General features: G+C 39.3%; 1 protein-coding gene across 1 annotated transcript in view; it reads left to right on the top strand.

Annotated features, from left to right (window-relative positions):
* LOC133371516 (protocadherin-9-like) overlaps positions 1-23,294 on the top strand; it is a 451,590-nt gene extending 428,296 nt beyond the window's left edge. The window contains exon 4 of the mRNA XM_061599050.1: positions 22,903-23,294. Coding sequence (XP_061455034.1) covers positions 22,903-23,294 — 392 coding nt within the window. The remainder of the gene's footprint in view (positions 1-22,902) is intronic.
* Positions 23,295-25,036: the final 1,742 nt, after the last annotated feature.

The raw sequence follows: 25,036 nt of genomic DNA, 5'->3' as shown, positions 1-25,036 counted from the left end.
TATCTTCTCGAACATGTGATAATTCACTAATAGGCAAAAAACCTTGCAGTTTAAGAATGTACCTATAGCCCACAGCTATTTCTATCAAACTTTAAAAAGCAGGGAAATTGGGCAGCTATAGAGAATGCACCAGGGGAGCAGGAGACCTGACCTCCTCTCGGAGATATTGTACTGCCCTACAAATTTGTCAAAAAGCAAACACAATTTGGGTTGGTCTTTCACAGTCCAATCCACTTCCTGTGTAGCTTGGAAGAATTTGGTAACATGTGCCTCTGAGCATATGGTGAGTGGTGGCAACACCTGCCATCTCCAAAGATGGACAATTATATTTTTTTGTGTTTGTTGGTGTTCTTCTTACTTTGCTTCTTTCCTGTGTTACTAATGTTTCTACAGAGAATCTAAACTAGAAAATTTTATTTCCCTCATTATTCATCCTAGAAACCTGTGTCAAATTTATTTTTATTAATTTCAAAACCTTTTTATTGGTCAATGTCATATGATGGTGAAGACAGCCTTTTGTTTTTCAAATTGGAGGTTATGTTCTATTTCTATTTTGGGTGCATTAACAGTACAATCTGAAACTGCAGTTTGATATAAAATCAGACTGATTACGATATGTTGCTACTTCAGGAATGACTAGCTGTGGAAAAAACAAACTTAGCCTGCCCAAGATGCATGTTTTCAGCCTGCTATGTTTAAACCACTTCATTTAAGGCAAGGTGGGCACGGTCAATTAAAAACATAGCGCACACCTAGCATTTTGCTGGGATGTATTTCACCTCCCACTATTTTATCTTGTGCAAACTGAGACACTCCTGATGTTCACTGGAGACTGTTCTTCAGAATAGTCAGTGCCATTATTCCACAATTATTTTTGGAGTTTTTTTAGTATGAATTTTGCAAAGTGTTGCTGTACTTCACATATTCAAAGAAATAGAAACAAAAGAAAATGATTTACTATAGGAAACTTCACTCAAATTGCAAAGTAAATTAGACATACTTAAAGTAACTATATCAACTGTTTTAATAATGTTGCTTCCTCCCTGCTAAAACAAGATCAGCACAGCACATGTCTTGTTTTTATTATTTGGAATGATTGCAGGTGTTGCCACCACCCACCATATGCTCAGAGGCACATGTTACCAAATTCTTCCAAGCTACACAGGAAGTGGATTGGACTATGAAAGACCAACCCAAATTGTGTTTGCATTTTAACAACTTTGTAGGACAGTACAATATCTCGAATAGGAGGTCAGGTCTCCTGCTCCCCTGGTGCATTCACTATAGCTGCCCAATTTCCCTGCTTTTTAAAGTTTGATAGAAATATCTGTGGGCTATAGGTAAGTTCTTAAACCACAAGGTTTTTTGCCTATCAAAGTTAAATGGCTTGCTTTATTGCTTGAGCTGTTTGGAGCTGCTTCTCTGACATTGGCAAAGGCCAATAAGGGTAAGGGACATAGCTCAGTGGCAGAGCACCTGCTTGGCATGCAGAAGGTCCCAGATTCAATCCCCATCATCTTTGGTTAAAAGGAGCTCAAGTAGCAGATGATGGGAAATACCTCCCTCTGCTTGAAGCCATGGAGAGCTGCTGCCAGTCAGAGCAGACAGTGCTGGACCCATTTGGAATAAGGCGTCTCCTTACATTCTTGTTCTGATGTATCAACTCTGTGGGTTAGATAATTGAAGTTTGCTGTGCAGACAGGGTAAAAAGGTTTCCTTTTCATGAGGATATCAGATCATGCATCCTCTTGATCTCTTGAAAAATTCTATTCTCTTAGAAAGGATGACTAGGAGTCTGTGAGGAAGCAGACAGGTTTTTCTTGGCAAGGAATATTCTGTATGCCAATGTCTTCTCCTGCCAGTTCATCCTCTCTGCTAAGGTTGCACAGTGTGATTAAGCAGCCTAATATGCAAAAGAGAATTGAAACTCCTCCAACCAGTTTATGAGAATTAAAATGTACTTTCCATTAATAAGTTTGATCTGATGACCCCCTACTAATTATGCATGAATGCATGAGCCTTTTTATGGGATTTTCAAGGTTTTAGCTGGAGGACAGAGTTCTTCTTTCCTTCCTTCCTTGCTTCCTATTTTCCTTCTTTTTTATTAGCAGTAATGAACAGCCATGGCTTCATACCAGCATGAAAATAAAGCTAAATGAAGTTAGTTTGGATATGTACCTCTCCTCTTATGTGCCCTCATTTGGAATTGTCAGACTTTTTTTTGTAGGAGGAGACAGTTAAGAGCCTTTTTTGTAGCAACATAATGCATAATTTGAAAGCTTAACTGAAGTAAAGTTTCCTTTCCATTGTCATGTGATTTAGAGAAGTACTTTGGGTTTTTTTTCCTTTTGAGGTTTATATAAGTGCTAAAACAAACCTGGGGGGGAATAGAATTGCGTCTGAAATCACAAAGAAAGACCTGAAGCCATAATTTTGGACTACAAAATCCAAATATTCACTTTGTTTAAAGATGTATGTCTAACCTTGTTAAAAGTGTATATATGTTTCAGTGGAATGTCCAAAATTCAGATACCTTCAACCAACATCAGGTAATGTTTGCAATTCTGGGCACAGCAAGTGAATGTCTTAAATTAGGGTGTTACAGACTTCCGGGAAGGGTGACTTAGCCTGTGCCTGCTTTTGAGACGGGCTCCTGCCTCAAAAGAAGCTTATTCAGATATATCAGTCAGTTTTTTCTTTTTTTTTTGACTGATTAAACTTCTCCCGGGTAGGGAGAAACGAAGAGATTAACCTCAAAGCCTATTTTTGTTGGGACGACCAGATCTCATTAATTTATGGGACGAGGTCCAGCCGACGAAGGTGGGACGGATTTTCAACAGCAAGCTCTATCTGTTAAAGCGAACGTTCATCTTATCTTCTAAGAGAGAACGCACTAACAGGCAAGCACCCTTCTTTCTATATTTTTCTTTTACTTGACTTAAATTGTTGCTGTTTAAAAGAGATTTGCCAGATTGATCAGTTTTTGACATCTCACTGGGGAGCCATAACTTCTCTCTGCTACGCACTAATTAATAGTTTATCTCTGTTTTTGTTGCAAAAAGCTGTCCTGGATTTGCATTCTAAAGATATACACAGAAGAGGGATTTCTATTCCAGATTTTTATTTTGAAAAATATTATACTGTTTTGAGACTACTCTCTTTTTGGTCTATTTTATTTTGACGAATCTGTTTCTTGACGATTGCCATTAATTGTTTCGATCCTGGGAACTGCATTTTGTTTACTTAACTATTGGAGAGATAAGGCTGTCTGCTCTGTTTATACTGTGATGTCACCAAGTTTGGAGAATTAACCCAATTGTTGCTGAAATAAGAAGTGGTTTTCCTATATTTTTCTTTTAAAATGGCAATTAAGAAAGTGGCTGAAAATCTGGAAATAACTATGTTTCAGAAAATAATGGATGAGATTGAGATAACGAAAATTGAATTGAGTAAAATGAAGCAGGAGATTAAAGATATAAGGGTCCCTGTGAGAGAGGTGACCCTGGAAGGGGTCCCTGTGAGAGAGGAGACCCCGGAGATTGGAACAGGGGTCCCTGTGAGAGAGGAGACCCTGGAGACTGGAATAGGGGTCCCTGTGAGAGAGGAGATCCCGGAGATTGGAACCAACGTGGAACAGGAACAAGATTTGGAGTCTATGGACTTTAGAAATAAAATCTATTGTTTGGAACTCAATGTTATCTCTGAAGAAATGAATGAAGATTCTAGAGATAAAGTTATCAATGGCATGGATAATCTTCTGGACTGGAATGATGTGATGGAGCCCAATATAGAGAAAATCTATGGAATTAACTGCAGCCATGTGACAATGGAAAAACTTTTAAGAGATGACCCAGTGTATTTTGAAAAAAAGAACAGAGATATGATTTTACAGCAGTATTTCAGCAACCTATTCAGAATGGATGGCAAGAAAATATTTGGGATAGAGGTAATTCCCATCAGACTCTTACTATATGACTATGGCTTTGACAGCAAGATTATTATGGAATACTGATAATGGAAGATTGGATATTGAAATTACTGGACTTAACAAGACTACTGAAGATGGAAGATGGAAAATGGAACTAATAGAGATAATAGAACAATGGCTACTGAAATTATTGAACCTAACAGATTCTGATGTGATGGATTAATTGAAATGTTTATTTTGACTATGGTTATGACAATAAGATTATCATAATTAGTAATGAGATGGATTAATCGATATGCTTATCTGGAAAAAAAATTGATAGATATATTTCTTAAAGAATTGAAACCTCTCTTTGACTTTTTGTGGAAAGAATAAAGTAATGTTTATGAGATTTGATGATTAAGTAAGATAACTACTGGAGGAAAGTGATTTTATAATATGACTTAAGAGACAGGATTGTTATATATTATAGACTTATAACTGATTTGATCTTTGACAAATGGGAAGTCAATATTTTACTCTTTATTTTTTATTTTTGTTTTTTTTTCTTTTTTTCTTTTTGTTTAACTATTTTTGATTTTGTTTTTTGTCTTTGAATGTTTTATGATTTTGTCTTGTATGTTTTATGAAAATCTGAATAAAAATTATTGAAAAAAAAAAATTAAATTAGGGTGTTACAGAAGTGATTGTTAAATTATGATTACCAGGCCTATGTTCAGTGGTCTGCCTCTAGCTCTCTTCTGGCCTTTTCTACATGAGAAGAGCAAGAGTGCTGGAAAAAGCAGAAGGGCCACATGTTAGCCCAAAGTCATGCAAGTTCTTCCACCCCTGCCATTGATGTCACTTTGCTGGGTTGTAATTTCTGAACTGGAGAGCCTGCTCTGTACATGGAGGTAGGGGTGGGCAAATCTGTCAGTTTTGGTTTCTCTTGCTTTCTCATTTTTCCTCTGCTAAATTCAGTTCTCCGCATCCATCCAATTATTATTATTATTATTTTTAAAAATCCTCATGAAATTTCATCAGGATTTTAGTATGAATTTCTCCTAATATTCACATTTTGGTATGTAATTTTGCCTAATATACTCACCTTTGCTAAGCACTTTTCCCTAATATGGCGCATTCTTTAATGTTATTTTGACTAATATGTGATTTTTTAAAAAGAAAATGCACTAGTATATGCATTTTTGTACCCTAGTATATAGCATTTGGCTGGAGAACTGCATTACAAAATTCAGAGAAGAATTCCAAAGGATGGCTATGTTGTTTTGTTCACTTTTTTTGATTGTGCAAATTAGATAAGTTCACCTTTAAATGAGAACTGAATCAAATTTCTCTTCTATCCCTGCATGGAGGCTCCCTGTGCAATTTAGAACCCTGGGTTCTAAATCATGCAAGGAAACTTCCATGCATAAAGCCAGGGTCCCCACTTTAGATGTTGCGAACCCAACACAATAAGAGCAAGTGCAGGAAAAGCCACATAACATCAGGGGCAGGATAAAATGTGCATCACTGTCTGTCTTTTTAATGGTGCTTGCCCTTTTCACCTGAAGATGTCTTCTCTTATTTATTTACATATAAAAAGGTATTTCTGTACTGCTACTGCCATATTAAAAAAAATATCAGGGTGGTGTACAATGTCAAAACATAAGACACCATTAAAAAATACTGATAATCACTAATGTGACTGGCTAATCAAAGCATTAAAAATTAAACAGCTGCAAAGGCCTGTTGGCATAAAAGTCTCCAAGAGACACCTGAATGTCAAAATGAAAGATGCTTGCCAAATATATGCTGGAAGAGGGTTCCATCACATGGGACCAATGACATTAACATCAAGTCGAGGCCAGTCAAGCCTCTGTAACAAGGGGAACAACTAGCAGCACTCTTCCAGCTGATCTCAGTGATTAAACTGGCATAAATGCATGATTGTCGATAATTTCAGCTGAATATGAGGAAAAACTTCCTAAATGTTAGAGCAGCACGACAATGGAACCCAGGGCCGGCCCCAGGCATGCCAGGGCCCTTGGGCACCATCCTGCCCCAGGCTGTGGGCACTCCCCTTCTGCGATTTGTGGCAGGATTGGTACCGCAGATCGCAGGGCGGGAGATCCCAAGCCACCCACCATTCCCCCACTCTACTTACCTTTCTCTTCAGCCCCTTAGGGAAACCTCGGTTGCCATCTTGATTGATGGCAAGCCTGCACACACAGTGTGTGCAGCCACAAAAATCAGCAGAGAAAGGTAGGTGAAGCGGGGGAATGGTGGGCAGCTCTGAAGCTCCTGTCCTGCTATCTGCGGCAGCAATCCTGCCACGGATTGAGGAAGGGGAGTGCAGGGGGACCTGTAGCCCCAGAGGCCCTTGGCCAGTGCCCCACCTGGCCATCCTTTAGAACTGGCCCTGATAGAACCAATGGCCTAGGGAGGTGGTGGGCTCTCCATCACAGGAGGCATTCAAGAGGCAGCTGAACAGCCCTTTGTTGGGTATGCTTTAACTTGGATTGCTGCACTGAGAAGGGGGTTGGACTCGATGGCCTGATAGGCCTTTCAGCTCTACTATTCCTAGTTCTGCCCTCGGACTCTGAAAGAGCTATGGGGCAGCGGGTTTTGCAGCCTGCCCAGGAAGAAACCTGCCATGGCTTCATCCATATAGCATGCTTAGAACGCATGCTACTACGCCTGGAGGGCAGGGATGGGTTATGGGTCTTTTAAGCCCGCTCTGCCCCTTTTTCAGCCTCTTTCGTCTCTTGGTGCCTGTCCATCCACCCTCCCTTTGTACAGTGGAAGTCTCCCTAATTGTCTATAGAAGGCTGAGTAGGAGGGTTTTGCTGGTCAGCCATTTTGGGTGTCTGGTTTATTTTGTCTACTCTACACTGTGTCTTTCCAATTCAGCAAATTCAGCCTTCTATTTCATTTTGTTTAATCTGTCTCTGATTCAGTTTTTATTTTAGCTCTTTATAAATAGGTTAATTTGGTCATTTTAGGCAGGTATGTGTGGGAAAGTGGCACAGGTGAGGGTATTGGTGAGAACTCTTAGGCACTTTTGAGATGAAAGATGACACCCAAGACTAGATCTGGGAGATAGATAGGGTTCACCTTTGAAGCTAACCTGGGCTACCCACTCCGAGTTGTGGGGCACTGGGAGGGGTTGAGTCAGGAAGGCCTCCCTAACCACTGTCATGGATGGGGCTGAAGAGGAGGGGGTGCAATTAGGGCCATCCCCTTTCATGCAGCAGGCTGGGTCTTGCCCGAGGTACTTAGCTTCAAGGTTTGCACACGGTCACACAGAAGATGGCTGGTTAGTCTGAATAAAGTTTATTAAAGTTTAATAAGTTTCATAAACATGGCCCAAGTTTTCACCCAACTTCAGCTGTGTCAAACCTCTTTATTTCTTGGTTACAGGCGCAATCTATGATTTTGTTGACACGTGTTTCATAGTGTTCATATGTTGGACATTTCATTGAAACAAGTCCATGCCATATCATAACGTGCTTCTGAAATTCCTCATCAATTTTAAAAGCAAAAGTTGCCATACAGCATAGCAGGCAGCTGTTGTTCAAGGAATACCACTTGAAATCCTTTTGTGTAGAATGGAACTATAACCATTACATTTTGGTCATTACCAAAAAAAATGAGAGAAAATCACAAGATTCCCAACTGTGTGTGGTGTACTGGACCAGATTACTATCAGGCTGAATTTCAGGGAGCAATGTCTGAACACACCTAGGCCAGTCATCTCTTCTTTCCATCCCATGAAGCCCTTACTCAGCAGGTCACTCTGAATGGGCCTACTTCCCTGTTCTTTTCACATCTTTAGTCAACTGGATAAAAAACAATCACCAATAGCCCTTGCATGCAACTAAAGAGGCTTCTCTCATTTAAATGAATGCATGTACTATGTTGCCAGTGACTCTTGATTAAATAAATAATTGAACTTAAGTGTATACACATCTGTTTAATTGGTGGTAATTGGCTCTTATATGCTTGGTTAATGAGGGAATGGAATAATTATGCAATTGTTAAAGGGGATATAAATGTCTTTCCACAATGGCCAGAGTTACCTTAGTTTGGTTAAGTAGCTTTCAGATAATTAGCCTTTGTTTTGCTTCCAAAATGCCAAATTTACATGGCTTTTTTTTTTCACAATGGCAAGGTTGGAGTCCAGTTGACAAGTCTCTGAGAATGAAAATGTCATTATTTCTTTACCAGGTTTCCTTTAATCTAAACAGCATGCTACATCCCCATGAAACTTCAAACACATTTCTTGGTAGCAAGGCTGTGTAATTTGCTGATATTAGGGAATTTAATGCAAATTATGCCTCCCTGTCCAACAGTGGAAGGCTCTATTTTCAGTGTGTGTTAATCTCTGTTAGGCCATATGTACAAACCAAAATAATAATAATAATAATGCATTAATGGTGGTTAATGCTGTTGGGATCAAACACTCCTATACACACTTCAGGGCTAAATTTTAAAAGGTAGAACATGTGTGTTCCTTATTTCTAATCTCTGACTAACAAGGAACCAGTGCATTTCACTTGAGGCTGGAATAGGGATGGAGAAGAAATTTGATTCAGTTTGCATTTAAAGCTACATCTTAAATTTGCACTTTCTGAAACTATATGAGAACTGAAACACAGCCATCCTTCAAAATTTGCACTTGTCTGAATTTTGCAATGTAGTTCTCTAACCAAGCAATGTTTACAAAAATGCATATATTAGGGGGAAATGTACTCAAAATGAATGAATTGGTGAAAATAGCAGACAAAAATGCATTGTACTAGGATGAATTGCTTGCAAAAATGTGTACATTTGTCAAAATTGCATGCAAAAATGGGTTTATCAGGAGAAATTTGCACTAAAATGCTGAAGAATTTTCATGAGACTTTTTTTTTAAAAAAAATCACAAATTGCTGCAGAAATGTGGAGAATCAAATTTAAGATTAGAAAATTGAGAAACTGAGAGAACTAGAATTGACAAATCATTCCATCCCTAGGCTGGAGACAGTTCTGGATAAATTATGTTCCCCAAAATGGGGGCTCAACCATAACTTCTTTGTCCCAGAATCCCAAGTGCAACTTGGGTCCTCTAGTACCTAGCAGAGACTTGTCTGCTAGTTCTACAATCTTCCACTTGTAGAAGAGCTTTCTTGACCCTCAGAGGAGTTGTTAGTCTATTCCTCAGCATTCACAGGCGTTGATTTTGAACAGTTGGATGTGGTATCTGCTGCTAGTGTCTATTCAGGATGCAACATAGGCTTCCCCATTCACTTAATGGAATATCATCTGTGTACTTCCACTCATGTATCTCTATGCTCATATACAGCTATCTTTTCCAGTGAAGTGAATGGGGAAGCCCCTTATGGTGGGCACAATGTATGCACATTTTATATCCACCATAGCTCAACTCAGTGACCTCACCCAAACCCCAGCACAATGTAGTTTCAATAGGTTTAAAAGGGTCCAGTTTAAAAGGGTCTCAAGTAGCAGTGAAAGACCTATGAGTATTTAGTCAGCTGCTACCAGTCAAACTAAATCAGTCTTCACCAACCTGGTGCCCTCTAGCAATTATGAACTACAACTTCCATCGATCTCAGTCAGCATGGATGTATTGGTTGGGGCTGATGGAGATTGTGGTCCAAAATAGCTGAATGGTTGGCAAAGACTACACCAGACAGTACTAGGTGAGATAGGAAGATAAGTTTAGTATCAGCTAGCTTTCTATGTTTATTTATTTATTTATTTATTTATTATTTCAATTTATATACCGCCCTTAGCAAAATAGCTCTCAGGGCGGTGAACAAACAAGATAAAATACAATATATCATAATAAAAATACAAAAACATATACAAACAAACAACAAAAAGCACAGCAAAAACAAAATAAATACTACAAAAATTAAAAATACAGATTAAAAGGTTAAAAAAGATTAAGAAGATTAAAATGCCTGGGAGCATAAAAAGGTCTTTACCTGGCGCCGAAAAGATGGAAGTGTAGGCGCCAGGCGTACCTCTTCGGGGAGGCTGTTCCACAACTCAGGGGCCACCACAGAAAAGGCCCTAGATCTCATAACCACCCTCCGGGCTTCCCGATGGGTTGGTACCCGGAGGAGGGCCTTAGATTCTGAACGAAGTGAGCGGGTAGGTTCATAGCGAGAGAGGCGTTCCACAAGGTATTGAGGTCCCACGCCGTGTAAGGCTTTATAGGTCAAAACCAGCACCTTGAATCTCGCCCGGAAGCAAATAGGAAGCCAGTGCAGACGCGCCAGGACAGGTGTTATATGCGAAGACCGACTGGTCCTCATCAATAATCTGGCAGCTGCGTTCTGCACCAGCTGAAGCTTCCAAACTGTCTTCAAGGGCAGCCCTACGTAGAGCGCATTACAGTAATCCAATCTTGAAGTTACCAGAGCGTGGACAACGGAGGCGAGGTCGAGGTGTTCTTGTGTGGCAGCCACACAATTCTTTCAGTATTGCTGCTGCTCTTAAGTTATCATAATCATTATTTTGGAGAAAATATATTTTTTTTGTTTTATTTAGTACAGGGGCATGGCAACCTCTTCCCAGCCACCTTGGCTCCCAGGCCATGTGAGGGAAGGGAGTTCCTGGCTAGCTCAGAGTGTACCTCTTGATTTCACCAAACCTTCCTCTTTAAAAAGTTTGCTGCCACCAAATAAGGGATTATACTGCCACAAGAGTAGCCAGCATGGATTTTTCACATTCTGATGCTTCCCTTAAGCTCATTTCAAAACAAACCCTTACAAAACTTATAGTCCTGAACTCAGAAATGCTTGCTTAACAGCCCTCTAAATTTTCAGGGTGATACACAAAACAGTCAGAGAGAATAGAGAGTTCAAATCTAAAAAGAGAGAAAACAACCCCAGAGCCCTTTTGGACTTTTTTTCTGTCAGTTCTCATAATCTGTTGAAATTAATTAAAAATCAGCCGTGTTCACAGAGTACCTGGAATCCTATTACTGACCTTGCCCCATACTCTGACCTTCATCTTCTGCAGTTTAAAAGTTAAAAAAAATGCCTTGCTGATTTTTAATTAATTTAAGAAATTTTGCATTGAACTGAATGATAGTGTCAGGCATGCTCAGTAAGAACCAACTGTCAGTGTTCTAAAAGCCAGACTCACTATATGCTCAGAGGCACATGTTACCAAATTCTTCCAAGCTACACAGCAAGTGGATTGGACTGTGAAAGACCAAACCAAATTGTGTTTGCATTTTGACAAATGTGTAGGGCAGTACAATATCTCCAAGAGGAGGTCAGGTCTACTGCTCCCCTGGTGATTTCACTATAGCTGCCCAATGTCCCTGCTTTTTAAAGTTTGATAGAAATATCTGTGGCCTATAGGCACGTTCTTAAACCGCAAGGTTCTTAAACCTCCTATTGGAGAATAAATATAACTTTTAGGCTGCACCTTATTGTTCAGCCCAATGAAAAAGAATAAATCCTCCTTAGGTCTCCTTGAAGCCTCTGGACATAGTGTAGTTTTAAGGGTATGGGTATCAAAATATGAAGAGACCACAATTTAATTATAAAGCAAGCTCTAAAGTTTGCTAAAATGGAATAATATGCAGGATTAAGAAAAAGATATACAAAACAAAAGTTACAGAAAATCAGTACATTTCCTCTGGAGCAAAAAAAGACCAACAATCCTCTATCACTGAAACTAATTACATACCATGCACCATCTTCCCTAGTTGTAGCCCTTCTTTTGCTGCTGTTACAATACTGAGTTTCACCTTTGAACTAATCTGCCTCCAGATTGTCCACCTATAGATACAATCTCTGTTTACCTGCCCCCTGCCAATCACAGGCTCCCCCCAGCATAATTCAGTCATCAGGAAGTACTGGTGGCCAGATTATGGAAACTAGTGTCTTTAATTTTCCAACCCTCACACAAGAGGCATTCCATCTCTCAGGTACACAATGGAGTTTGGCTTTCTTCTCATTTGGGCCCCTAGTTAGATCATATGAACAGCCAGGCCATTTGAGTAAGTTACCCCTATAACCCCCAAAACAAGAAAGATATGAATACCCATAAAACACAGCAGTCCATAAAATAAATGTAGTCAGTAGTGACAGTTCAGGACAGCAAAGTCCAATTCCCTGACAATGGGAAACCAACATGATGTCATCCATATGGTAATGGACTGTACCTCCCATCAGGCAAAGGTAGCATGGTCAATGGTCAGAGATGATAGAAGCTGGAGATGAGCAACACTTAGCGGGCATCCTGTTGGATACCCCTGGTTTGGTACATTTGTAGCCACTTTTCCTCCAAGATCTCAGTATAAGTGAGCTTAAAATGGTCATATTAAAGCTATGCTACCCCTCCCACTTCATGTGGATTCATTCCCCCCCAAAAAAAGTGGGGGAAGTTTTCATCAATGGTGGATGGAATGGTGGATGAAAGGGGGTGGATGGAAAGCTGGAAGTAATTCAATAGGGGGATTTACCATAATTTAAAATAAGATTCCATCTGCACTATACATGTAGAGTGCTATTACACCACTTTAGACAATCATGGCTTTCCCCAAAGAATCCTGGGAACTGTTCTTTGCTAAGGGTGTTGAGGATTGCTAGGTGAGTCTATTCACCTTATAGGGATGCAATTCCCAGAGTTCCCTGGAAAGTGGAACAGATTGTTAAACCACTCTGATAATTGTAGCTCTGTGAACAGGGGTCTCATAACAGCTGTCAACACCCTTAACAAACTATGATTTCAAGGATTCTTTAGAGGAAGCCATGACAGTTTGAAGTGCTATTATAGTGCTTTAAATGTGTAGTGTAGATAGGGCTATAGATAGATATGTATTTGAAGAAAGCTGGGCCAAAAGGTTCAGCTCAGCTCTAGTTCATTCATTTATGTTCCAGTCGGAATTTGTGTTTTGGAATGACTAAATAGACTATCAATATTTCTGTGTGGGATGACATCACATTCTATTGTGTATTTCAGAGAGATTATACCCCCACCTATTTTTAATTTTTAAAAAATGAGTGGGTCATCAGTGATTACAATTCATAGATCTTCAACTTATCTACAGCCTATTCAAATATTCTATTAATGTGATAGGATACAAGAGCTTTCTTCATGATAAAGTATATAGGGAAAACATTTTGTAACAAGGACATTTAAATTACCCTGAAAATATTCCAAGTATAGAAAGAACTCTTTAAAATGGCCCTTTTTAACACTTTAATGGTTTAATGGCCTTTATTTTAAAACATCTGTCATTTGTATTAAAATAGTTGTACTTTGCATCCAAAACCATTTTAGTGTTGTCTGATAATGCCCTGTTAAATAAAAGAAGCTCCTATCAATGTTTTAAGAAGGAGCAGTTCAAAAGTGAGGCAACTAATGAAATATTAAAACGACACCATCATTATTTATACCTTAACTCTAGTACAACACACCACCTTCAATCTGATACAAATGCTTTAGCATGGGGATATGCATCAAATCCTCTAAAATAATGTGGAACCATTCATTACACATTCTGATTTAAATATTTAAGGAATCAAGGGGAAATAAAGCGTTTTTTAATGTAATCCCCATGGGGAATTATGAGTATTAGTTCCAAAGACCGTGCTCTTGAGCTATTTCTAGGATAATTTAACAGGATTGTCCAATACTATAATGAAAAAGTATAGGAAATACATTAATTTAACACAAACTTTGTAAGCAAAGGTTTCTTTTTTCAACAATCTAAGCCAGTTCACTTGTCCTAGATTATTTTTTAAAAAAGAATAAGCTCTTTATAAGAGGCCAAAAAGTTAAAAGAAACCTGTCAACGACTAATGTGTGTTCTACTAGGGTATATGATTAAAGCACTGTAAAGGCTTTGGAACTTTTAATCACGGTCTTATTTTTTCCTCAAATTTATTTAAACTTGTATGGGGAAGCTAAAATATTCATGGCAATCTGCTCCCGAAGGCGTTTTATTATTAAAAAAAGGGAAAAAAGAGGAGAAAAAAGGTAAAGTATATTATAACAGCAATCATTTTAGGGGTTCTACTTTAAAGCGTCTTGGTACTAACCTCATTAAAGCAACCTGACTTATACTAACAGACGACTTCTACTTTGTTCTTCATTTTTACTGTCATCTCAGGTCTCTTACATAGCTAAAGCTGCTAAATTATGCTACCCAAGTGGCTACTTCAGGCCACCAGAGTAATTCTGCGCCATAATTTCCTCACATTAGGCCTCGCTTCCCGCATAGAAAGGAGTACAAGCTCCAGGAAGAAACCGGCACATTCCTTATTAGCTATTGGCTGACATGAGCAGTTTGAGCTTGTCAGCGGCATCACTCGAGCAACTTCCTGCTGAGCAGATAACACTGCAATGTGCTGCTGGAGCTGCTTAATAAGAAACGCTTCAGCAACTGAGAGAGCCACTTCTGGCTGCCGACCGAATGATGCTGGCACTGCCAGCCACGTATTCACGTATGTACTGTGTTGGGGAAATATGAAAAGTAGAACAGCAATGGCATAATTATGGCAATTTGCTTAATTGTGTGCTAATTGTTGCTCGCTTTGTGATGAAATAAGAGTGGGTGCCATGGAAGGTTGGATGGCTTCTGTCCAGAAGTTTGTCAGAGTCTGGGTTGGCTTTTGTTAAGGCTTAGCTAGACTTAACATTTCACATTAAACAACAACAAAAACCACAGTGTTTAAGTGATTTTTCCTAGTGTTTTTTTTTTTGCAATTGTAAACAGGCAGCTATATACCATGGTTCAAAATCTCATTAGCACAAGAGTGTCTGGTTCTTCATTAATAGTATAGCTCCATGAGGATGCGCAGGGTTTTTTCAGAATACATGCAGATAATTCCCTGGTTTGTTAAAGAGGGCAGATGTTTCATATTGATAGTCTACACTTATTATTTATTAAATTTATATCCTGCCTTCCTCCTAGAAGGAGCCCAGGGCAGCAAACAAAAACACTAGAAGCACTTTAAAACATCTTAAAAACAAAGGACTTTAAAACATATTTTGAAAAATTAAAAACATCTGAAAAAAATCTTTTAAGAAACTACTTTAAAAACATCTCAAAAAGCAATTCCAGCACAGCTGCTGACTAGGATATGGGCTCTACTTAAAAGGCTTATTGAAAAAGGTCTACAATCAGTGCCGAAAAGGTAACAGAGATGGTGCCTGTCTAATATTTAAGGGGACGGAAGATCAGAGCCCTTGTATATTATTGATTGATTGAACTTTTTGAGTGTAACCAATAGCAAGATTAAAAGTATCTATGGCTGTCTGGGATCCATGTACATTTATTGTAAGTTTGTCTAATTGATTTCAGTATAACTATTGAACCTCGTATCTAATGTGTTGCATGGTTAGAGTAGGTGTGTCTACATGTTACATTCAACAAGTGTACAATTTGTGTACTGTGTACACAGATACTTAAGTTGTACACTCGTACCAGTTACTTGCGTGTAATGTTTAAAGAATGCAGAGTCTGCATATACAACAATAATTGAGGTGTACAAACCAACGTGTATACTCTTTCACACAAATCCTTGTACATGTGTAGAGACAGCTTGTACCTGTGTTCAGTGTAATGTGCAAACAAGTCTAGTGTCAGACTAGCACTGGGAAGTCCTGGATCCAAATCCCACCTCAGCTATATATCTCACTAAGGGAACAATCCTAACTATGGGAAACCAGAGTAAAGTATGCCAGATCCAAACCCCATCCATGAGCAAGGATACTGCTGGCTGAGCTCACCCAAGCCTGGCAAAGGGAAAACAAGAGTCTGGCTTACACCACCCTTTTTGCCAATGTAACCTCCACTAGGTTGCCAGGTCCTGTGACTGAGCTGAATTAAGATCCAGTTTAAATTTCTCCTGGCCAATCCCACCCCACTGCATCCACAGAATGGCTCCTTTTTGGGGACTTATATCAAGAGCAATTGAAACTATTGGGTTGTAGCCAACATTACTCAGAGTAGGTCCACTGGAATTAATGAACATGACTAATGTAGGTCCATTAATTTCAGTTGGTTTACTCTAATCCCATTGGTTGCAACTCCCTTACTTTATTAGGCAGTATGCAAGACAGTTTAAACTGTTGCTTTGAAGAAACTGGATCAGTGCCCCCCCCCGAAGAATTGTCTCCTGATACAAAATAGGTTGGGTTGACTGATTCATGTGCACCTTTGTGATCTCTATGGCATATCATAGGGCAGCAGCTATCAAATCAGTTTAATTGGGGATGTCTGTGTTCCTTTTACATCACAGGAAAGCAAGAATGCTTCACCAACTTCTTTGTTCTACTGTCTACTGTTATTCCTTGTGGATAATCATATCCCAATCCCCATTTATGCTCTCTGTATCTGTCTTTTGTTTCTGATAAAAGCCTCCCTCCATGGGTAAGAAGAAAGATTTAAAGAAGTCAATTGGGTTAAGTGTTGCTTTTTAACTCAAGGATAGCTACTGGCAACACTGCAACCACCTTGATGCTCATCCCATACTCTACTTGTACATATCATTATTGAAAACTCTTTTAACCTGCAATTGATACAGGCTGACAAACAATGAATAAAAGCCTTTAAACTATTGTGCTTTGTAAGTCAAACTCAGATCTGTATATATGAGGAGACAGGAATTCACCTGATAGCCATAAATAAATAAATAGTTCTCATTTCTGGGGCAGACAAATTAAACAAACACAATCTTGCTGTTTGCTCCCCAAAGCAATTTGGAGTTCGAATAAGTACAGGAGGTGTACTTTTACTTTGTCTGTGTCTGATTGACATTAGAAAAAGTGAGTGAGTGAGTGAGTGAGTGAGTGAGTGAGTGAGTGAGGATTGTATCATTAAACCCAGGACATTCAATTTCTCCCTGACCCTGCAAATAATGTGGGAGTTTGAGTGTGTGTACTATAACTCTAAAATGGAGCCACAGCAGGTATATTATAGTGTAGAGTCTGTTCTTTTTTCACTGCTTCATGGAGAAAAGATATTTAGGGAACAGATAGAGAGTGAAAGACTAAGAACAAACACTTGGCTTTTTTTTTTCTTGCCCATATGAGCAGTTGCATTATATTGAGAGCTGAAGGACACATTGCATTAAAGGTGCTCCCTTTCTGGCAAGTGATTTCTGTCCCAGCATGCCCCAATTCAGGATCTCTCACGTATGATACACTTAGTGCCCCCCTTAACCTGCAAGTGATGCAACGTGCAAACCAAGAACTCTTTCATGATGCCACCTGACATTCCTGGCTGATTTGTAGAATGTGAAAATGGCACTGAGGTTGAGGAAGCAGGCTTTTTGCTCTTTGTAGGGTGTCAGCTAATGCCCAGCCTCACCAGGCTCTGGAGCTAGCCCTACATCTTAAGTCATAACATGTGTTGTCTCATCACCATCATGTCTTCAGTTCCATGTTCTATGATGGATATGTTCTACCTCCACTGTCAGAAGCTGTATACCTCTAAACAACAGTTGTTGGAAACCACAGTGGGAAGAGTACTGTTGAACTCAGGTTTTGCTTGCCTGCTTCCCATGTATATCCAGTTGGCTACTATAACAACAGTATGCTGGACTAGATGGGCCTTTATCCTGATCCATCAGACCCTTCTTATGCTTTTATCACCACCATGCTTTTGGTGACAAGGCATTGATTCACCCATGACAGCAGCCATCAACCTGGTAAGCATTTCCACATGCTATGGAGTTTTACTTATGATAGAAATCATCTATCATGAGCAGATTGTTTTGTGGCATCTTAATGGCAAATTTAACTTGTTCTTCAGCCTTCTGTCATTGTAATGGCCAATCTAGCCAACTCATGCCTACACCAGCAGATAGGAGCTTGTCAGGTCTTCAGGTCTTTCTCAGCTCTGCTGCTTCAGAACTTTTTTTAAAATGATGTGCTACTGTCATGTACTCAACAAATACTGTTGAGTTTATAATTTGTCATATGCTGAGTGAGACAGAAAGTCCACTTAACCTTGTCTAGCCTAGGAAGGAGCTCTTGAAAGACATCTCCATGCAGCTTTTTCCCATTCTCCTGTTCAGTGCCATAGTGGACAGTCATGAGTTTGGGATGTGGCCCTGGATAAGTAAGTCAACTATACCAGATCCAAGCATACACTAGACCATGTTAGGCCTCCAGACAGGTGGGAAGTAAGCATGGGAGGAACCATTCTTTGCATGCATACTGAAAAAAACAATAACACTGAGACAGTCAGTTCCTAGGATATGGTTGTGGGGCTGTATGCTGATGGATCAGATTATAATGGCTACTTGAAATTGTATGCAAATCGGAAGGAGCAGAACAAAACGTGAAGAGGGAAAGGTGAGAGGATTATGCCCAAGGAGAAAGAAGTTACATTACTAAACCAAGCAGAGGAGAAGCGGAAGATATGGTGCTTGGTGAATATTCCTATAGAATAATATGTATATCTCATGTTATGAATTCAATAGCACAGAAGAATATATTACTGGAATAAGCCAAAGTTACCACCTCAATCCAAAGACAAACCTATTTGGGCTTGACAGCCCAAATAAAGATGAGGAAAGTATGGATCCGGAGATGTTAAAATGGAAATGTGTGTGTGTGTGTGTATGAGAAAGGTGGGGGCTCTAAAAGCTTAATGGAACCTCCACATTCAGAGTACATGAGTAAGCACTGCCCTCCTCCCCAATTTCTTCAGGTTGGCTTGGGCATAAGAGATCAGGGAGAAATTTAGCTTATTTATGAGTCATCAGAATTCAGTACCATTGAGCCCCAAATCCCCTGCCAACCGACTTACCAGCTAGAGTAGTAGAAGCAGCAAGTTCCATAGAAAGGGAATATCTTCTCTCTTCCCTTCTGCAATGTCTGATGTGCAGTGTGCCAGATTAAGCTTCAGTAGCCCTTGGGAAATGTACTTTTCTCAAGAGCTGATGCAATGCCCATAAATGTAAGTCAATGCAAAATTATTAACACAGGTATTGTATACTTTTGAAGTTCGAAAAACTATGGGCACATAACACAATCATGTTCTTACAGTCTCATTTCTTATGGAAGAAATTATTGTTGGGGAAGTGGACGCAGTTTTCCTGCAGAACCCAAATTCCTTTGCAACAGAATTGCAATTCAAGAATGTATGTCACAAATCAAACCGAGGATAACAAAACTTGAGGGAGAAAGACGACTGGAATACACCTAAGAAGAGAGAGTACAGATTTCAACTTCAGTCAGAGCGTATACTAAAGATATGGTCCCTGGTGAATATTCATAGAGAATCCCCACATCTCATGTTAATGTCAGGCAGGTATTGATGAATTAGATTCCAATGTAGCTTCTTTCAGTGTGCAAAATGTAATATTCCATATCATTGGATATCACCCCTTTAACAAAATCACTGTGTACATCTCAATGATCTTGAATGCTCTTTTCATTACTGCATATTGGTTGCTAGGTTTTGATTACCCCCATTGTATAGTTAAGTGCAGAAACTGGGAAGCTTCCCTACTTTGCAATATATTCACTGCAGCAAGTTCTGTTAATTCTGTTTCCTGTGGCATGCTGAACCTCCAAATATAATGTTGGACATACTACTCAGGTGATGGCATTTCTGTGGAAAGGTGATTGAGACAGAGCTATTCACATTTTTGGAGTGGGAGAAAAGTGTTGAAAATGTGCGGTCTAGTGTTAACTTCAAAGCCAAGAGGCATCCTAGATCAGACCAACAGATAATATAGTTCAGTATCCTGTTTCCCACAGTGATTAACCAGATGCCGCTGGAAAGTCTGCTATGTATCTTTCCCCTGTTGCTTCCCAGGAGATGATACTGAGGCATACTGCTTCTGAAACCTAGAGATCACATATGGCTAGTATGACTAGCACTGGATACATTCCAGTATGTGTAGTGTATTCTGTTCAAGGAACTTGAGATATTTTATCTGGAATTCTACACTCAAGGTGTTTACATTCTATTGAAACTCATTGGATTCTCAAGATTAGAGCCTTTTTCTGCTTTGGGAAGTTATGATCTTAGTTTTTTTTCCTATTGTGGTGTCTTCTGTCTTGATGCATCCTGTGTATAATGTTTATTTGATTGATTGATGGTGGTGGTGTGTGCTTATTAAGGGTGTGCACTGCCCATAAACCCGATTTAGTGCTTTGTAAAACAGCCGTATTTGCCTCAGATCAAGTTGGAGGCTGCCTGATACACTTTGAAGGCTCAGGTCCATTTCATCTCTCTTGCCTCCACCCCCCATTCAATATCAAAATCAAAATCTGGTTATAATTTTATTTCTTTTTGACAGAAGTGGATGAAACTTGCAGGCATAGCAGCCCCTCCAGAGTGGATAAAGCCTAACAAATTACAGACAAATAGGTCAAGGGGCTTTTGAGCTGGGTACTCTGAAATGTGACCCACCTCCCCCCAAAAGGCATGGTTTTTAATTTTAAAAATATTACTTGGGCCATAATTAAAATATGCAGGGAATATCACCCTTTCTGAGGGTATGAATTCTGTCAAATTTCAGAAGGATAGCTGCAGTTGTTTTCCCACAAGGCCAACCATTACTGTTTTAAGGTGGGGATCATTTAATCTCCCTTGGTGTTTTGTGGATAATTGGTCTGAAAATGTCAGACATGAGAGAGATAATCTGTCATGTTGCAGACAAATAACTCCAGAGACTTTTATATTAAGCATAGTTTTAAAAAATGGGATGGGAAGAACTAATAGATTAACTTTCCAGGAAAATCATCTGCTCTGATTACCAGTTTGACCTGTCAGTCACAACAACTCTCTCTCTCTCCCTCTCCCTCCCTCCCTCTCTCTCTTTCTTGTCCCCTTGCCTCCCCATGCTGGCATCTTCCCTTAAGCTTAGAGACAAAAGTCTTGCAAAACTGATCTCTCTCTCTCTCTCAAAGAATTGGGATTGGAGAGTACTGGTAAAATTATTCCCTCTGATTAAAAATTAGACGTGCTAGCTGCCTCCACATTCTGGTGTTTGCACTCCCTTTTCTCATCACCCCACCCTGGTATTATGGTAAGCTCAGAGCCATTACTTTTGCTTTCAGCAGACACTTGTCTGAAGATTTTTTAAAATGTCTGAATCATTGAGGTGCATTGAGGCACTTAAGGAGTCCCTGCTTCAATTTATATCATCTTGTAGAGATACCACATTAACAAGCCCCAAATACCTCCAAAGCATCTGGCTTCACTTTGGGATTAGAGAATCATCTGAATTCAGTGCGCATCCCTAGTCTCTCTGAGTATGCATGTGTGCCTGTCCGTGTGTGACAGAGATATGCTGCATGCTGCATTATGTCTTCATGTTGCTTTTATAACAGTTGACAACTATGTTTTCTATAGCATCAAAGCTTAAGACTTCACACTTTGCTTTCAAAAATATATCTTTGTCTTTGATGCAAATGAGAACAAAAGCACCCAGATTAAGATACCATAAAGAATGAAAATAATACAATTTTGTAGATTTTTTCTAGGTTTGCTGAAAGTGATAAGAAGTGTAATCATGTGGTGGGTGGACTTCCCCCCATCTGATTTAAAATGGATCCATTTAATTCAGATTCATTTAAAGAGAGCTTGTACCAGATGCCCTAAATTGATATGTTTTAAAATTGGTTCCTTTCCAAATTAGCCTGGTGGCAGGGAAAGCTTGGTTTTGTTGGTGGATGATTATGTTGGTTAAGCATGGGCCACATTCTGGAGTTGAAATCCAATGTCCAAACCACCCAGTTTCAGATTCCACACACATCACTGGTATAATCCATTGCCACATTGTCAAACACAGATACTTCCACAAGGATGCTTGCTTCTCCATTAGGCATGGAAAGTTTTATCAATTTTGGTTCTCTCCGTTTCTCATTTTCCCAATCTTAAATTCAGTTCTTCACATTTCTGCATCATTTGCAATTTTTTTGGTGTTTTTTTTAAATCCTCATGAAAATCCTCCAGCATTTTGGTGCGAATGTCTCCTAATCCACACATTTTTGTAGGTGGTTTTGACTAATTTACACATTTTTGCAAGCAATTTCTCATCATGTAATGCATTCTTGTATGTTATTTTCACTCATGTATGCATTTTTATGCACACTTTACCCTAACATATGCATTTTCGTAAACTTTGGTCGGTGAGCTGCATTGCAAAATTTGAATAAGTGCAACTTTCGAAGGATGGCCATGTTTCAGTTCTCATATTGTTTCAGAAAGTGCAAATTTTATAGATTCAGCTTGAAATGTGAGCTAAATCAATTTTCTCACCCATCCCCGTTCTTCATCAGATGTGACTACATCATAATGTCTCATCTGTTGCACTAGTTCAGAATCCCCAATCATGATGACAGAATATTGGACCAGAAAATGCATCAAGTTTCACTGGGTAGCCTTGGGCATGAGAATGCCTCTCAACCTAAGCCTACCTCATAGCATTTGTGAGTATTTGTAAACAGAATTTTGTTAAACAGAATTTTGTGTCCCATAGAAATATATTTTATTATTTTTAAAAAAAATAAAGAAATCATACACATTTATTTTAAAAGGAAAAGGACCCCAGCTCAGTGGTAGAAAATCCCAGTGTCCATATTTGGCATCTCCAGGTAGGGCTGGGAGAGTTACCTGTCCAAAATCTTGGAGAGCTTTTGCCAGTCAGTGTAGATAGTATTGAACTAGATAGAACAATATTCTGACTTGGTATAACACAGGTTCCTATGGCCCTATACATGCCTGTAGTTAAATAAATCATCCATATGGATAATTACAAAAAAACAAAAGAATTACAAGGTTGAATATTGTCTTGACACTTGTTATTCCAAAACATCACAAATGAAATCCATCTCTCTAGAATAGGTCACCTGTGACACTCTAGCTGTTCTTGGGCTACAATTCTGTAGCCAATAATTGGGTATTATGGGACTTGTAGTCTTGCAACATCTGGAGGACCACAAGAAATAGGAATATTTTTTAATAACTTCTAATATTCTTCTTCTTTCTTTTCAAGCTATTGAGGTAAACCTCCAGAAAGCTCTCGCCGAAGCTTCTGAAACCTGCACGCAGGAATGTCTCATCCTCGGCCATTCTGACAATTGCTGGATGCCTCCTTCGTTGACACAATACCAGCAGTCCAACCCTCCTTTGCCAGCTTTCGGCTTCCAGCAAGGATGGGGACGAGGAGCCATGCCAGAGGGAAGACACACCCTTGGAAGGCCCCTTCCCAAGGATGATACTGACAAAGGCCAAGGGGGACCCAGGCCACAGTTCTACAACACTTGTGAAAGACATTGCACTAGCGAAGACCCAGTCAAAGTCATTCCTCTTGCAAACTTCATCCCAGCCCAGGCAACGCCCATGTCTGTGAAAAATGCCACTTTGATCCATGAGCACCAGCTATAAAGGCATATCTTGACAAATCAAGCTATTTCAGGCTTTAAAGTGTGAGTGTATATAGTCACAGCTTAACAGTTTTAATGCATATGCAAACCTGTTCAGGTTTGTTAATATTTATGTATATAGAATTCTGAATTGAAGCTGAAGAACTCTATCCTCCTAAGTAATGATTTAAAGAAAATTCAGCTTGCTCAGTAAATAACAATATGCAAAAAAAAGAGGAAACAGAAAAAGTGTGATTCTTTTCCCAATGTCATGTCACAAAATATCATTTAAAAACAAAATTGGTATTCATCTTTTGACAGAATTGACAGAATGTTTTGGGCAAGCTCCACTCAGTGACAGCCAAAGAGAGGAGAACTTTCATATAAACTCTTTGCTTTCAGGTCATTCTTTTGACTTGTACGTGATAAAAAAGTATAATTATTAGTATACTCATGATGGAGCCTTAATAAGGGAATCTAAAAAGGGAAAGTAACTTATTCCAGTTATATTGATGAGTTCCAATAGGAGCACATCAGGAAGTGGTGGTGGGGTACTCAAGTTAAACATGCAACCCACAGCACATCATATGGTTTATACCACCCTGAAGTCTTAAATGATGAAGGATGGTATAACAATATTTAAAACAAACAAATAAAAATGATCTACAGATCTGTACGCACACACACAAACAGAATACCTGAGCAGATCTGAGCCTTTGCAATAAAATTAAATCCTATGCTAGCCCAGGGGATTAAGGGATGAGCCACCAGTGTTATGTCTTCTGGCTCGGTTGGGGTGTGGGTCTTGCTTAGGTTGGGTTTGTTAGCAAAGGGCAATACAGATACCTTTTTAAGAGAGGATAGCTGAGTATGACAAAGGGTTGTAGTAAATCTCTGTCTCTTCCAGTCCTGTAAACAGCAGAGAAGTTGATACATTGCTTTCTCCATCCCATCCATGTTACAAAGCTATCACTGAGAAACTAGTGATGAGCCAATGGAGGGGTAAAAGTTTTGCAGATTTTTTCTCAGAGCCCACTCCCCAAAATTTCTCCATTTTGGTCCATTTGTAGAGGGAACTTATGGGGAACACTGTGTTTGGGTGTGTGTGTGGAGAGGAGATGCTATTGTTGGTATTCAGTGCTAGTCCTAGACTGTTAATAAAGTTAATAGACACAACTAATTTAGGCTCCTTAATTTCAGTAGGTCTTCTTTGAGTTGGACTTCACAGAATACAACCCTCTGTCGCCCTGGGTGTCTTTCTTTTTTCATGGCATGATCCCAGACAAAAAGTCTACATTGTGAATGTGACAATGTAACAGCAATAAGCAGCCAGTCCAATTTTGTTATGTAACAGCATCAAGGAGAGGCAATATTTTACTCTGAATGGGTGGAAGGAGAAAATGTCTCTCCAACTCCCTGTTTTGCTCTGCTGTGCTATGATAAATTTCTGCAGCAACAACAGAGAAAAATGAGGAGACAATCAGGTAGTATTTCCCCCTGCCCAGGCATCCAGACTTAGAAGAGATTACTAGCGTCATTTTCCGTCATTAACATCTTCACAAACAATCTCTGATTGGCTGAATGGTGGCATGACATAATTATATCTGCAATGTGTTGTGAAGTGGAAGAAATAGTGCCTGGTAGGGGCATTTTACAATCCCTGAAATTTCCCATTCATCATGAAGCATTTTCTTGAGAGGAAAAAAAATCAGCACATCACAATAGGAAACCCAAGTTAACCAATGCAGTGGAAAAGATCATCTG

The sequence above is a fragment of the Rhineura floridana genome, chromosome 16 (genome assembly GCF_030035675.1).
Source record: "Rhineura floridana isolate rRhiFlo1 chromosome 16, rRhiFlo1.hap2, whole genome shotgun sequence".
NCBI lineage: Eukaryota > Metazoa > Chordata > Lepidosauria > Squamata > Rhineuridae > Rhineura > Rhineura floridana.
Note: the sequence above shows the minus strand (reverse complement) of the source record. Positions and strands in the feature narration are given on the sequence as shown.